The 14,291-nt window shown below is 37.8% G+C and overlaps 1 protein-coding gene across 1 annotated transcript; it reads left to right on the top strand.

Moving 5' to 3' along the window:
- The first annotated feature begins 585 nt into the window (after nt 1-585).
- LOC109191484 (probable E3 ubiquitin-protein ligase LUL4) lies at nt 586-8,899 on the top strand. The gene is made up of 4 exons (XM_019342147.1): nt 586-1,188; nt 5,005-5,500; nt 7,602-7,734; nt 8,566-8,899. The coding sequence occupies exons 1-3, from the start codon at nt 752-754 to the stop codon at nt 7,713-7,715; spliced, it is 1,047 nt and encodes a 348-aa protein (XP_019197692.1). The 5' UTR covers nt 586-751; the 3' UTR covers nt 7,716-7,734; nt 8,566-8,899.
- The last annotated feature ends 5,392 nt before the right edge of the window (nt 8,900-14,291 follow it).

Raw genomic sequence — 14,291 nt, 5'->3', positions numbered from 1 at the left:
TTTGGCTAGATCAAGGGCTGAGATTATACCCATCTTTGACCTGCAATAACCTATTACCGCACCTGATCTTATATATATATATATGTGTGTGTGTGTGTGTTTAGATTCAAATGCAGTCATGTTCTCCAGTGCGGTTATGTAGATATATTAGAATCGTAGGATGAGATCAAATCAGACAAATGAAAATTAGTGAAGAGGAGAAAAGACGCGAGAACACTTTTGTAATTTTATCAATCATGTATGTTTTAGCGGTGCATTAAGTGCTAGTGAATGGTATACTTATGGGAAGTATGTGATGCATTAGGTGATGCACTTTGAAAAGTTATTATTATTTTTTTGAAAACATGAAAAGTTATTAATTGATTGTACTTAGACATCCATAACAATAATTTCTTACAAAATTTTAGAAAAGGAGCAATTGTATAAAGGATAAAGAAAAAGAGAAAACAAAAACAATAAAATAATATAAATTAAAGCAAAAAAGGGGGCCCAAGAGATGGAAAAGAGAAATCATCAATCATACACTTAATAGTATTGTTTAATTTTGTTAATTTTATTAACATAGTGAGTTGGACTCCCATCATTTTCTACTCATCGCCGTCCTCTACACTTCACTTCCCACAATTCTGCATTCTTTGCTTGTGCTGAGAAATTCTCTCCTTTTTTTTTTTTCCCTTTCTTTTTCCTGCCAAAAAAAAAAATTGTTTTGAAATTTTGGAAGAAAAAGAAAAAAGAAGAAAGGAGGGAAAATATGGGAATTTCATTCAGTACAAACACTAGCAGGAGGAGCAATATCAGGAGTGCTTATTATGGAAACCCCTACGCTTATCCTGCGCACTCTCCGTACCCTTATCCTGCGCACCACCCGCATTTGCTTCCTCCTCCGCCGCCTGTGAACTCCTACTACGGCTCCACCGCCTACAATGGGTGCAATTACGCCAACCCTTTTCTGGGTAGGGCCCTTCTTCCACCATCTTGCCCTTACCACTGTAATGATTGGGGTGGGGCCCGCCTGCCACCGCCACCGCAGTGCGTGCCGGTGCCACCCCCTCCGCCGCCTTACCGGCAGTCCAAGAAGGTCAAGAGCGGTGTGAATGTGCACAAGGATACCGCAAAGCTTGAGCTTGATGAGCGCAATCCGGATCAGCATTTGGTTTCCTTTGTTTTTGATGCGCTCTGCGATGGAAGGTAAAGATCCTTCTTTTCTTCAACTGTGATTTATGCATAGGTTTAGGATTTTAGTTCTCTTTGTAGAAAGGCATTGCTATTTTCATATAGATTAAGTGATTGATTGGTTTATTTAATTATTTGTTTGCTTGTTTGTAATTCTGTTTTAATCTTGGATCTTGTTAAAAGTCCTACATTAAAATATAAGTGAGAATATATGAGTTTATAAGGTCAGAGTCAGACTAGCTAAGAGCAAATACCAATTTTGGTCCCATGAGTATTAGCAAAACGACAGTTTTGGTCAATATGTTTAATTCTTACCAATTTTCATCCACGATTATAGTTTTAGTACCAATTTTCATCCACAACTATTGTTTTAGTGCCAAAATTCATCACACTGGTCACCCCTTGACATGTCGAAATATGAATTTATTAAGGGTAGTTTCGTGCTTTTCAAATTAGGATCCCTATTTGAGCATGAATAAAAGAATTTAAGCCCTAAGATGTATACGAATTCACAGTTTTCTTCCTAAAATTAAGATAGGATGAAAAGGAGACCTGCGAATTGAGATCGATTTTAGGGCTTAAATTCATTTGTTTATGCTCAAATTAAAATCTTAAGTTGAAAAAGACGAAAATGCCCTTAAAATTTTTAAATTTCGGGATGTCTTAAATAGATGGGTGACCGACGTGATGAATTTTGGTACTAAAATAATAGTCGTGGATTAAAATTGGTACTAAAACAGTAGTCGTGGATGAAAATTGGTAGGAATTAAACATGTGGACCAAAACCGTCATTTTGCTAATACTCGTGGGACTAAAATTGGTATTTGCTCGACTAGCTAATTGATTGGATTTAGTATTTTAGTGTGGTTGGATTTAGTCTTTTAGTATGACCACATTGAAATATAAGAGAGAATATATGGGATTATAAGGCCATGAGTTAGACTGGTTAATTGATTGGATTTAGTGTTTTAGTGTGGTTAGGCCATGTGCATTATAGCCGACCTTAATTACCCCACTGTTTCTTGGCAACTATATGTAGCCTTGGTAGCAAGGTCTAATGCAAAATGTAGTTAACTATATATATGAAATATCCAGAATTCCAGATAGAACATATTAAGGCAAGTTCAACTTTTAATCTTGTGCATATGATATATGATGAGAATACCACTTTTCACATCTTCACATGGGATATTGAAGAACCAGCTTGCAACATTTTGGGGGTGGGGGTGTTTAGAAAAATTTTCATGTGTCTATTACCAAGACAATAGTGGGAATAGAAACGAAAAATAATGGAAATGTTAATCCAGTTGAAGCAAAAAAGATCAACAAACTGGTAGTGCCATACACAAACTCCAAGAAGAGAAAGAGAGAGGTCTGATTTGGGTGGTAGGGGAAGTGTTCTCTGAATCTCTCATGCCTCTTGAATATTGGGTGAAGTAAGATAGAAGGTGACAGGAAGAATGGGAGTTTTTGTGGTAGACAGTGGGGGTTTAGGGATCCGATTGGCGGAGAGGTTGCTGGATATTTGTGAGGGAGAAGAGATGGGGTGAGGGTACATATCAAGGCTGTGGAAGTGGACAACACTGGGGGAGAAAAATGGGGAAGAACTAGAGGAAGAATGTAACACTCCAGGGACCAAAAACAGATTAAGAAATCAGTAGGGAGAAGAGAGCAGATTTGGGGAGAACAGAAGAGAATGTTGGGAAGGGAAAATTAGAGTTTTCATTCATTAAAAGCCAAGATAAAATCCTTACATCCACTGCAGCAATACAAGTAGGATAAAATCAGAAAAGGGAAAACAGGCTAACAAATTGCCTAAGCTGCTGGAACTGCTACTGATAAAGAAATAAGCAAACAAAGAAATTAAAAAGCTTCCACCAACTTTCATAACGGCCACTTCCAATGGTGTCGTTTCTGGCTATCTTAATCCATTCTCATAATTCACAATATTTGCACTTCACCTCCTGATGTTAGCATCAGAATTCAAGGATCGTTGTCCTCAAGGATCAAAAGTTGGAAATTGCTTGGTGACAATGTGACATGATGAAAATTTTCCAGGTGGCTTCTTCTAGTGGGAGATTTGCCATTGGACTAGAATTTGAACCTCAGCTGCATTGTTTTTCTTTATCATTCTTTTACCCAGCACCGCCACAGGTTCTTCAAGGACTTGACCATCTGGTCCAGTGGCTGGAGGTTGTGATTGCACAGCTACCTGGATCCTATTTTCTTATTGAGTAGAGAAATGTGAAACACAGGGTGTATTAAGGACCCTGGGGGTAGCTGCAACTTATAGGCTACTGGTTCAATCCTTTCCAGTACTAGATAGGGCCCATAGAACCTTGCTGTTAGCTTGATGTTGGACCTGATAGCCGTAGATGTCTTCCTATAAGTTTTGAGTTTTAAATAAACCCAATCCCCTACTTGTTGCTCCCTCTCAGACCCTTCAACCTGCTCTGAGCTTGCAACGGTGCTTCAAATGAGTTAGAATCTGATCTCTGTCTTTCAACCATTCCATTTGGGTTTCTAGCAATGATCCCTTTACTATATCAAATATCAATAGACAACATGGGTGGAGAGTACCCATTCAAGGCTTGAAAGGGAGTTATCTCAATTTGGATAATTATGATGCTCCAATTTGGTCCCATAAGAATGAAAAACTAAATTTATTTTGTCTATTTTGCATATAATTTAATGGAGTCCTAGTAGGGAAAAATAGGTATTTATTTGGAAAAATAAACAAAAATGAAAGAGAAATTAATTGTCTTGAAATAAGTTATTATATCGGTAAAAAAAAAGTCAACGCAGCTTAAGAACATTCATGAGCAGCTTGAACTTAAGCTTAGGCTTGTAGTTGACTAAAGGCAAATTCTGGTGGAATATATATCTGTAGACTCTTAGCATTAACCAACTTAGGAATCTCTCCAACTAACAGAGGATGTTGAGGATACACACGTGAATAATGTCTAGGTGACTGACTATTCTCGACATTTAATGGCAAATAAAATTGATGCCAACATTTTTTAGTATGAATCAAGTAGGAATCTCATAAATGCAAATCAATTTCTTTTCACCTAGTTTTCATGGTGGCATGAGAATGAATTAACACCTAAACATTTATATGTTTTCTTGGTCTTTCCTTTATTGTTTTGTCAGTTCTCATGTTCCAATTATGCAGTCTAGTTCTGGTAGAACGATATGCAAAATCCATAAGTGGAGTGTCAAGCAACTAACTCCAAAATAAGCAATCTAGCCTTACTTCTTATACCTTGCTTCAAAGGTTGTAAAAGGTGCTAGGCGCTCATTAGGCTGTGGATGGGTGCCTAGCGCCTAGGGCCTAGGTGGGTGCCTAGCTATGTAAAAAAATAATTAATTTTGCCTTTTATTTATTTTAGGCTTAAATATCAAAACATAAAAGACCGTTCATTTACTTTAGGCTTCAATGCCAAAGCATAAAATACCTTTCATTTACTTCAAAGTTTCAATACCAAAGCATAAAAGACCTTTCATTTACTTCAGGCATAAATACTAAAGCATAAAAAGTAGAGCTAGGCACATAAATAAGAAAAAATTGTTTTTGCTTTTCATTTACTTCAAGACTATCAAAGCAAAAAAAAAAAAAAAAATCGTAATTCTGCTCTCCTCTGTCGAATGGAAAAAAAACTTGGCTGACTTGGGTGCCGAGGGCGCCTAGTCGGCCGGCCAACTAAAAAGGCCTAGTCCTGAAATCCCCTCAGCCTAGGGGCGCCTAATCGCCGCCTAGGCCGATTTTTACGACAGTGCTTGCTTCTTACACATATTGATTCTGGACTGTTTGTGCTTTCTGTTGGGCAGCATCACAATTTTTTATTTTACGAAGGAAGAACCAAGTTGCAGTTTTGTTCCCATATATCCAGAGGTGTATGGACCTATAAGCATTCCTTTCCACAAAGGACTTGGCCAGAGATTCCAACAGCCAATAGGGACAGGAATTGACTTGGGCTTCTTTGCTCTGGAAGATCTTTCTGGACCCTTGTCTGGGAAAGTTTTTCCACTTGTTATAACTGCTGCAACCTACCTTCCATCTCTTTCAACAAATGAATATACTCAACAGAGCCTGTCCTTCCATATGCAAGCAAATTATGCTGTTCTGGAGAAGAATCGTGAGGGCTATTTTAATGTGAAAGTGGTAAGGCAGGCATTGTGGGTTGATGGCGTTTGTTATGAACTACATGAGATATATGGAATTGGAAACCATACCCCTGATTATGACAACAATGGCTCGAGCAAGGACTGCGTGATTTGCATGACTGAACCCAAAGATACGGCTGTATTACCATGCCGACATATGGTGAGGAACTATTTAAAATAATTAGAGTATCTTGAATAATAGCAAGTTTATCTGAATTTCTGAAAATATCTTTAAAATGACTATATTGACTACTTATCATAATATATAAACGAGCAAATTACACTTTTGGTCCTATGACTATAGGGGGCGTGTTAATTTCGATCCGTGACTTTTAAAACTAACAATTTAGTCCTTTGACTATGTTTTTTTTTAGCATATTTGGTCCTCCCGGCCAAATCACCGGTGGAAATTGGCCGGAAAAACTTAAACCTTTTAAAAAAAATTATTTAAGAGGGTAAAATGGTCTTTTTACGTTAAAAAAAAATTGGAAAGTTATTTGCTGCCGGAAAGATGGAGCTTGTTGTCGCCGACGTGTTCCTCCTCTGCGCCTCCCCATCGTCGTCGGCGAAATCCGAGGGGGAGATCGGCGAGATCCTCCTCAAGTTCAAGGAATCGTTAAAGAATGCCACCGCGTTATCCAGCTGGAATCCCTCCAAGCCTCCCTATCACGGAGAGCGCCATAACTGCGACGGCGTCATTTGCGAACACGGCAATGTCCGCGGCCTCAATTTGAACGAGAAGGGTTTGAAGGGAACCATAGACGTTGACTCCCTGGTTGAGTTGACGGGTCTCAGGGTTTTTACCGCCATAGATAACAACTTCGAAGGGTCCTTGCCGAAGTTCAACAAACTGGGAGCCTTCAAACAGCTTTATCTGTCGCATAACAAGTTTTCCAGGGAGATTCTGAGCAAGGGATTCTAGGGAATGAACTCCTTGAAAAAGCTCCATTTGGCCAATAATAGCTTCGTCGGCGTCATTCACACCTCCTTGGCCACGTTGGGAAAGCTCATAGAATTGATGCTTAAGAACAATAAATTTGATGGCAATTTACCAAATTTTAAGCAAGAGAGGTTTACATTAATAAATTTCTCCGACAATTTACTCGTGGGTGAAATCCCTCCTGCCCTCTCTAATGATTCCTTGAAATTGAGGAGGATCTCCACCTAGCTCGGAGTTCCCCGACGACGACGGGGAGGCGCGAGGAATACGGCGGCAACGACAAGCTCCATCTTGCCGGCGACAGATAATTTTCCAGTTTTTTAAATATAAAAAGACCATTTTGCCCTCATGAATAAAATATTTAAAAAGGTTTAAGTTTTTCCGGTCAATTTTTACCGGTGATTTGGCCGGGAGGACCAAATCTGCTAAAAAAAAACATAGTCAAAGGACTAAATTGTTAGTTTTAAAAGTCACGGATCGAAATTAACACGCCCCCTATAGTCATAGGACCAAAAGTGTAATTTGCTCTATATAAACAAATAAATTGAATAATTTAACCGGCACAAGCTTACCAATATATACATATCTGAGATGATTTAATCATGGTTCTTCATGTTGGATAACATGATTTAGATTACATTATTCTTTTTTCCAAACGTATTTGTTCTTATTAACAAATAGGATATATTAGAAAATTAGATAGCTAAGAAAAAAATATTTTGAAGTGATTCTGCTTTTCTTTATACAGTAGTTTGATTTAATGATGTGTTTAATATTTTCCCATAATAAACTAGACAAGAAAAGAGGAAATAAGGAGAAAATTATTTTGGAGGGAAAAGAGGCAGTCTGAGAGCAGCATTTTGAGAGTCAAAGTTCTCAGGCTATACTGTAAAATGTGATTTGGTGCCAGGACTTATGGAACATGAGAACTGACAAAACAAGAAAGGAAAGACCAAGAAAACATATAAGTAGAGATAACTTCCAACAGTTATACCATGGACCCGGGTCCACCTTGCAAGGTGGACCTGGGTCCAAAATACACAATTTACACAACTCAAATTGTGAACATTTAATATGTAAAAATGTGAACATTCAGTATGTAAATTGTGTATTTTTTACCTGGGTCCATCTTGCAAGGTGGACCCGGGTCCACAGAATAATTCGCCGATAACTTCAATGTTGTTGACTTGTGGGCTTCATGGCTTGTAAAAGTGTAAAATGATATGAACATGATAAGTTCATAAGCAATAGATTATTAAGAATCAGTTCTCTTGCCCTTTATTTTCCTGTTTTATTCACCTTTTCCTTTGTCTGTCTCTAGTGTATGTGCAATGGGTGTGCCAGAACTTTGAGACTTCAGTCAAACAAATGCCCAATATGCCGACAGCATGTTGAAGAACTATTGGAGATCCAGATCAATAATCTTGATGATTGAGAGACCATTTCTTTGCAAGGTAAGATAACTGCAAGCCTGAGATTGTATTATTCTTTTACCTGTAATTTTTGCCTTCATTTTTACCCCCAAGTCTGTGTATATAGACTTTGGGGAAACGAGTAACAGCATTATGATTTTCGTATTGAATAAATGTCACCATTTTGATGTTGTATTCTCGTGGAGCATACGACATCAATGTAAACTTTTGCATTTCTCCCGTTCTTGCTTGCAGATTGAGTTACATGCCCAAAATAACAAAGAAAAGCCCTATGATGCATGACAAAGTGCCTTTTCTGAGTCTAGAACCGCCAAAAAGAGTGGATATGGAGAATATTTTACCTAGAAGTTAGCAACAGGAGAAAAGCGGGCATTTAAGAAATTTTAGTTAGGGCTAGGTTCCATTGTAATGCAGAAAGATACAAAGTTGTACAGCAACAGTTATAACTTTTTGAATAAATTAGGACTTGTTTTTATGCATGGGGACCATTAATGGCTTGAGGTTTACACTTGCGGGAGTTATATTCTTGGCTGCTGGTTCACCATTAATAGTATTCATATTGTTAAGTCATAAGTGACCGCATAATTTCCTTTTCTTCTTTTTCAGAAAGGTTGATCTTTGCCCAAGCTTTGAAACTAATTTTTGACATGTTACACTGAAACCACTGATTCTTCACTGAATGCACGAAAAACAACTTTCCATCAGGATTACTCGACAATTTCTTGAAATGATAGTGACCTCAATGCCAGTGTTTTCTTAGTTATATTGAAATTAATTTGTCAACAATGTTGCCATAGAAACCCTATATATATTATAAATCTAATTCGTTTTCCTTTACTTCCTCTACTGCAGGTTTTATGTAAGATAACTGGAGGACAGTTAAGAACAGAAGGTGGAGCAGACATGATTTTGTACAAAAGGTTCTTTCTTCTGTGGGCGTAGCGTAATAGCTTCTGCTTAATGCTATTATATTGTTACAAACTTACACAGTGTTATTAACTAATTCAACTTCTTGACAAAACTGATGAAAGTTAGCAGTGTGAAAGAGAGCCAACGTGAACATTTCCAGTGTTGTAAAAATTGGCCTAAGCACTAGGCGCGCCTAGGCCGTTGCTAGTCGGCTGGCCACCTAGGCTGCCGAGTCGGCCAACTTGACTCCAACCAAACTCAGCAGGATTTTTTTTTTTTTTTTTGTTTTTTTTTTTTTTTTTTGCAATTAGGTGGCCCACCTAGGTGCTAGCCTGACTAGCGCCTAACACTTTCTGCAACATTGAACATTTCACATTCTTCTATTTGCTACATAGCTCACTTATACTCAACCTCAGAGAATTACTTAGCAGGGATTTTGATTGTTCAACCTCACATTAATCCTTTCTGTTGTGCTTCCATGAGCAAATGTTTTTGCATCCTTTCAGATTCCCTTTCTGCCTCTGCATTTTGGGGATATTTTTGAATTTGAAAGATGCCCAAATTTGGAAGCATTCCCAGTCCCAGAAGTAATAACCAAAAGTTGAATGGCTCTAAAAGTTCACTTCACAGATCACAGTGCCCTTTTGCTTGTATCCCACTAAGAGGTATTGAATTATACTGGTTTGCCAATCTTACAATGATTAACAATATGATGATATTTTGGTAGAAAATATAGTGGCTGAGATTGCCCCATACAAATTTGACTGCTTCTTTTGCAGTGAAACATGATGCCAGTTTTTTTTTTTTTTTTTTTTTTTTTTTTTTTTTTTTTTTAAATAATTAAATTGATATGACCTTCCCATGAAAATGTTTGCTCCAGTAAATGAAAATTAACCCTTTGAAGGAAAAAATGTTTAGACATTGGGACCATACTATTTTAGGGTTAATTCCACTTGGGTAGGGCAAATTATACCATGGACCAGGGTCTACCTTGCATTGTAGATCCTGATCCAAAAATAACTTTCAGATTCTGTATTTATAGTTGACACATTCTGTACTTGTAGTTGATAGTTTCTGTACTCATATTATATGTTAGCAATTATCAAGTCAAATTTTGTATCTATAATTGACATATTTTGTATATGTAGTTGATAGTTTCTGAATCTGTAGCTATCATATTATGTGTCATCAATTATCAAGTTATTTGTTTACATGTACAGAAACTGTTAACTGTAGATACAGAATATGTTAATTGAAGGTACAAAATTTTTGTATCAGACTTTATAACGCAATATGAACCCTGATCTATAGTATAACAATTGCTTCGGTATTTAAATTCTCAAACATATGCCACGGAATATTTAATACGGTGTAGTATATATGCATTTGAAATACAAGTGCTCATAAAATGTTGAGCCTCATGAGACTGTCTCACTAATTCTTTTTTATAAATGAGTCGAGTTTAGATGCAAATGTAATACTTACGATAAAAAATGTAATACAAATCAAAGATACATTTATTGTTACTATTAAGAAAAAATATGATATTTTTTGATGAAAATTGTCATATTTTTAAATCAAAAGGTAATATTTAGGTGTTGAAGAATTACTCATGATGAAAAGTGTAACACTAATTAGGGATACATTAATTGATTATTACTTATGAGGAAAAATGTAATTCTAATTATGGACAAGTTAATTATTAGGGAAAATTGTAATTTATGCCCCTCCATAATATGCTAATTATCAATGTCACTTTTGAATTTTAGTGGTGTAAATGTTGCCTCTCAATTTTCCTCACGTACAGTACGGGAGGGGTAATGTATGAACCGTTTTAAAAATTTATGGGCAACATTTACACCACTAATAATTCAGGAGTGACATTGATAATTGACATATTATGGAGGGGCATAAATTACAATTTTCCTTAATTATTACTTATAATAGAAGAAAGTGTAATACTTATTAAGAAACATATGATACTTTTGAGGAAAATATAATACTTTTAAATGAAGAAAAATTATTAAAAAAAAAAAATACAAATGATCAAATGTCTCAAACTGATGCACCTTAAGATATAAAACTACGCACCTTAAGTTATAAAACCATGCACCTTAAGGTATAAAACAATGCACCTTAAGTTTAAACTGATGCATCTTAACAAGAAAAGTGATGCACCTTAAAGCTTTAAATATACGCACCTTAAGAAGGAAAATAACTCACTTAAGCTAGGGAAAGACTCACCTAAAGCATTAGACTGATGCACCTTAAACTAGAAAAGTGACGCACCTTAAGCTTTAAATATATGCACTTTAAGAAGGAAAACGGCGCACCATAAGCTATGGAAAGACGTACCTAAAGCTTTAGACTGACGCCTTAAAGTTTCAACAAAAAAATGCTTTAAGTTCTCAACTGAAGAACTGACGCACCTTAAGCACAGAAATCACGCACAGAAGGAAAACGACGCACCTTATAAGAAGAACGACACACCTTAAGTTTGACCAATATGTAAACAAGACAAACTTAGGACGCGTTTTTATAAAGTTTTCTTCAATCTGGACAGTTGATTTTGATTAGATTAAGGACTGATATTAAATCACATCTTTTACCTAAAACCTATTACCCTATTTGATCTCTAATATATATACCAAAGGAAGTCATCAAGAACCCTATTTGATCTCTAATATATATACAGAAGGAAGTCATCAAGAACCCTATTTGATCTATAATATATATACGAAAGGAAGTCATCAAGAATTACAATCTTGAATTGAATTACCTCCAACTGCATGTGACTCTGCATGACATGAGAGGTAGAGAGTGAACAACACATGTAAATGTTTGGGGAAATGGTCGAACATGGCTGAAGGGAAGATGGAGAATCCTATGCAAAAGAAACCTTGTTGGAGAAGAAGATAGGTGCATTGTGAGTTCCTGCCTCATCAGATGGGGAATAGTAATAATAATAATGTCGGTGGAGTAGCTGTGCAAGTTGGTGGCATAGTCCGTGAAGTAGCCGTGCAAGTTGGTGGCACCGTCTGTGGAGCAGTCGTGCAAGGTTATGACACAGTCCATGAAGTAGCCGTTCAAGTTGGTGGCACGGCCGTGCATGCTGGGTGTTTCTAGGAAGCTCTTAACTGAAACCTCCTTCACCCCAAGCCATGGTGAAAACCATTCAGCCAAACAAAGCAGCTAGCCAAGAGAGTTGGACTTGAACTTGAAAAGAGGGTCCTCCAGCAGTGTTTCAATTGCTATGATGATGATCATCATACACTTTCCCAAGAGGAAAAAAGATTTAAAATTATAATAATAACTCAAGTTTCAATTATTGTGAGTTAGTTTTTAAAAATTTACATTGTCTTGCCTTATATGTGATGTGATGTGATACATTTCTCAATGAGTGAGTTATTAATTTTTTTTATTAGATGGATCTAAGAGAAATGCTAGTGCGAAAAAAGTGCTATTCCTAAGCATTTTGGAGCATATTTTTTTCTATCATCAGTGTGTTACATTCAACTTGAGAATGCTTATTTCGTGACAAAAATTAGACGAAAAAGAGTGACAGGTAAATGTTTGGGGTGATGGTCGAACATGGCTGACGGGAGGATGGAAAAGAAGATAGGCACAGTCCGTTGATCAGTGGTGCAAATTGGTGGCACAGTCCGTGAAGCAACCGTGCATGTCAGTGACCATGAAGCTCTGCGAGGCAGCTTCGATTTTACCGATTCGTTAGCTCCCATGACGATCACCACCACCTTCTTGACTTCTTGTTACAGTGTTCATCGCCATCATTAATCAATCCCATACTAAGGAAGTCATCAAGAATTACAATCTTGAATAACCTCCAACTGCATGTGACTCTGCATGACATGAGAGGTAGAGAGTGAACAACACATGTAAATATTAGGGGTAATGGTCGAACATGGCTGAAGGGAAGATGGAGAAGCCTATGTAGAAGAAACCTTGTTGGAGAAGAAGATAGGTGCATTTGTGAGTTCCTGCCTCATAAGACGGGGAATAGTAATAATAATAATGTTAGTGGAGTAGCTGTGCAAGTTGGTGGCATAGTCCATGAAATAGTCGTGCAAGTTGGTGGCACTGTCCGTGGAGCAGTCGTGCAAGGTTGTGGCACAGTCCATGAAGCAGTCGTGCATACTGGCAAATTATGCTGTGCATCCGTGTGCACCATGCATGGTGCACATGGATGCAAAAACGACGTCGTTTAACTTAGATAAAAAAATAATTTTTGATTGCCGTTAGTTACGTAAACATATTTTCAACCTGAGAATGCTTATTTCGTGACAACAATTAGACGAATAAGGAGTGATATGTAAATGTTTGGGGTGATGGTCGAACATGGCTGACTGGAGGATGGAGAAGCCTATGCAGAAGACATCTTGTTGAAGAAGAATATGGGAAGCCGTGCAAGTTGGTGGCACAGTCCGTTGAGCAGTGGTGCAAGTCGGTGGCACAGTCCGTGAAGCATCCGTGCAAGTTTGTTCCACGGCCGTGCATGTCGGTTGCCATGAAGCTCTGCGAGGCAGCTTCGATTTTACCGATTTGTTGGCTCCCATGACTATCACCACATCCTTCTTGATTTCTTGTTACAATGTTCATCGCCATCATTAATCAATCCCATACTAAAGGAAGTCATCAAGAATTACAATCTTGAATTACCTCCAACTGCATGTGACTCTGCATGACATGATAGGTAGAGAGTGAACAACATATGTAAATGTTTGGGTTAAAGGTCGAACATGGTTGAAGGGAAGATGGAGAAGCCTATGCAGAAGAAACCTTGTTGGAGAAGAAGATAGGTGCATTTGTGGGTTCCTGCCTCATCAGACGGGGAATAGTAATAATAATAATAATGTTGGTGGAGTAGCTGTGCAAGTTAGTCGCATAGTCCATGAGGCAGCTGTGCAAGTTGGTCGCACTGTCCGTGGAGTAGTTGTGCAATGTTGTGGCACAGTCCATGAAGCACTTGTACATGCTGGCAAATTATGCTGTGCATCCGGGTGCACCATGCATGGTGCACATGGATGCAAAAACAACGTCGTTTTACTTAGATAAAAAAAAAATCATTTTTGATTGACGTTAGTTACGTAAACATATGTTCAACCTGAAAATGCTTATTTCGTGACAAAAATTAGATGAATAAGGAGTGACATGTAAATGTTTGGGGTGATGGTCGAACATAGCTGACTAGAGGATGGAGAAGCCTATGCAGAAGACATCTTGTTGAAGAACAATATGGGCAGCCGTGCAAGTTGGTGGCATACTCCGTTGAGCAGTGGTGCAAGTCGGTGGCAAAGTCCGTGAAGCAACCGTGCAAGTTGGTTGCACGGCCGTGCATGCTAGTAGCCATGAAGCTCTGCAAGGCAACTTTGATTTTACCGATTTGTTAGCTCCCATGAAGATCACCACCACCTTCTTGATTTCTTGTCACAGTGTTCATCGCCATCATTAATCAGTCCCATACTAAAGGAAGTCATCAATAATTACAATCTTGAATTACCTCCAACAGCATGTGACTCTGCATGACATGAGAGGTAGAGAGTGAACAACACATGTAAATGTTTGGGGTAATGGTCGAACATGGTTGAAGGGAAGATGGAGAAGCCTATGCAAAAGAACCCTTGTTGGAGAAGATGATAGGTGCATTTGAG

The sequence above is a fragment of the Ipomoea nil genome, unplaced genomic scaffold, assembly GCF_001879475.1.
Source record: "Ipomoea nil cultivar Tokyo-kokei standard unplaced genomic scaffold, Asagao_1.1 scaffold0207, whole genome shotgun sequence".
Classification (NCBI taxonomy): Eukaryota; Viridiplantae; Streptophyta; class Magnoliopsida; order Solanales; family Convolvulaceae; genus Ipomoea; species Ipomoea nil.
The sequence above is the reverse complement of the archived record's forward strand: the minus strand, read 5'-3'. Positions and strand labels throughout refer to the sequence as shown.

Bases quoted from the DNA above. Each gene is read 5' to 3' on its own strand.
- LOC109191484 (XM_019342147.1), top strand. From the start codon at position 752: ATGGGAATTTCATTCAGTACAAACACTAGCAGGAGGAGCAATATCAGG. The intron at 1,189-5,004 runs GTAAAGATCCTT...TCTGTTGGGCAG, and splicing joins GATGCGCTCTGCGATGGAAG to CATCACAATTTTTTATTTTA. The intron at 5,501-7,601 runs GTGAGGAACTAT...GTCTGTCTCTAG, and splicing joins TATTACCATGCCGACATATG to TGTATGTGCAATGGGTGTGC.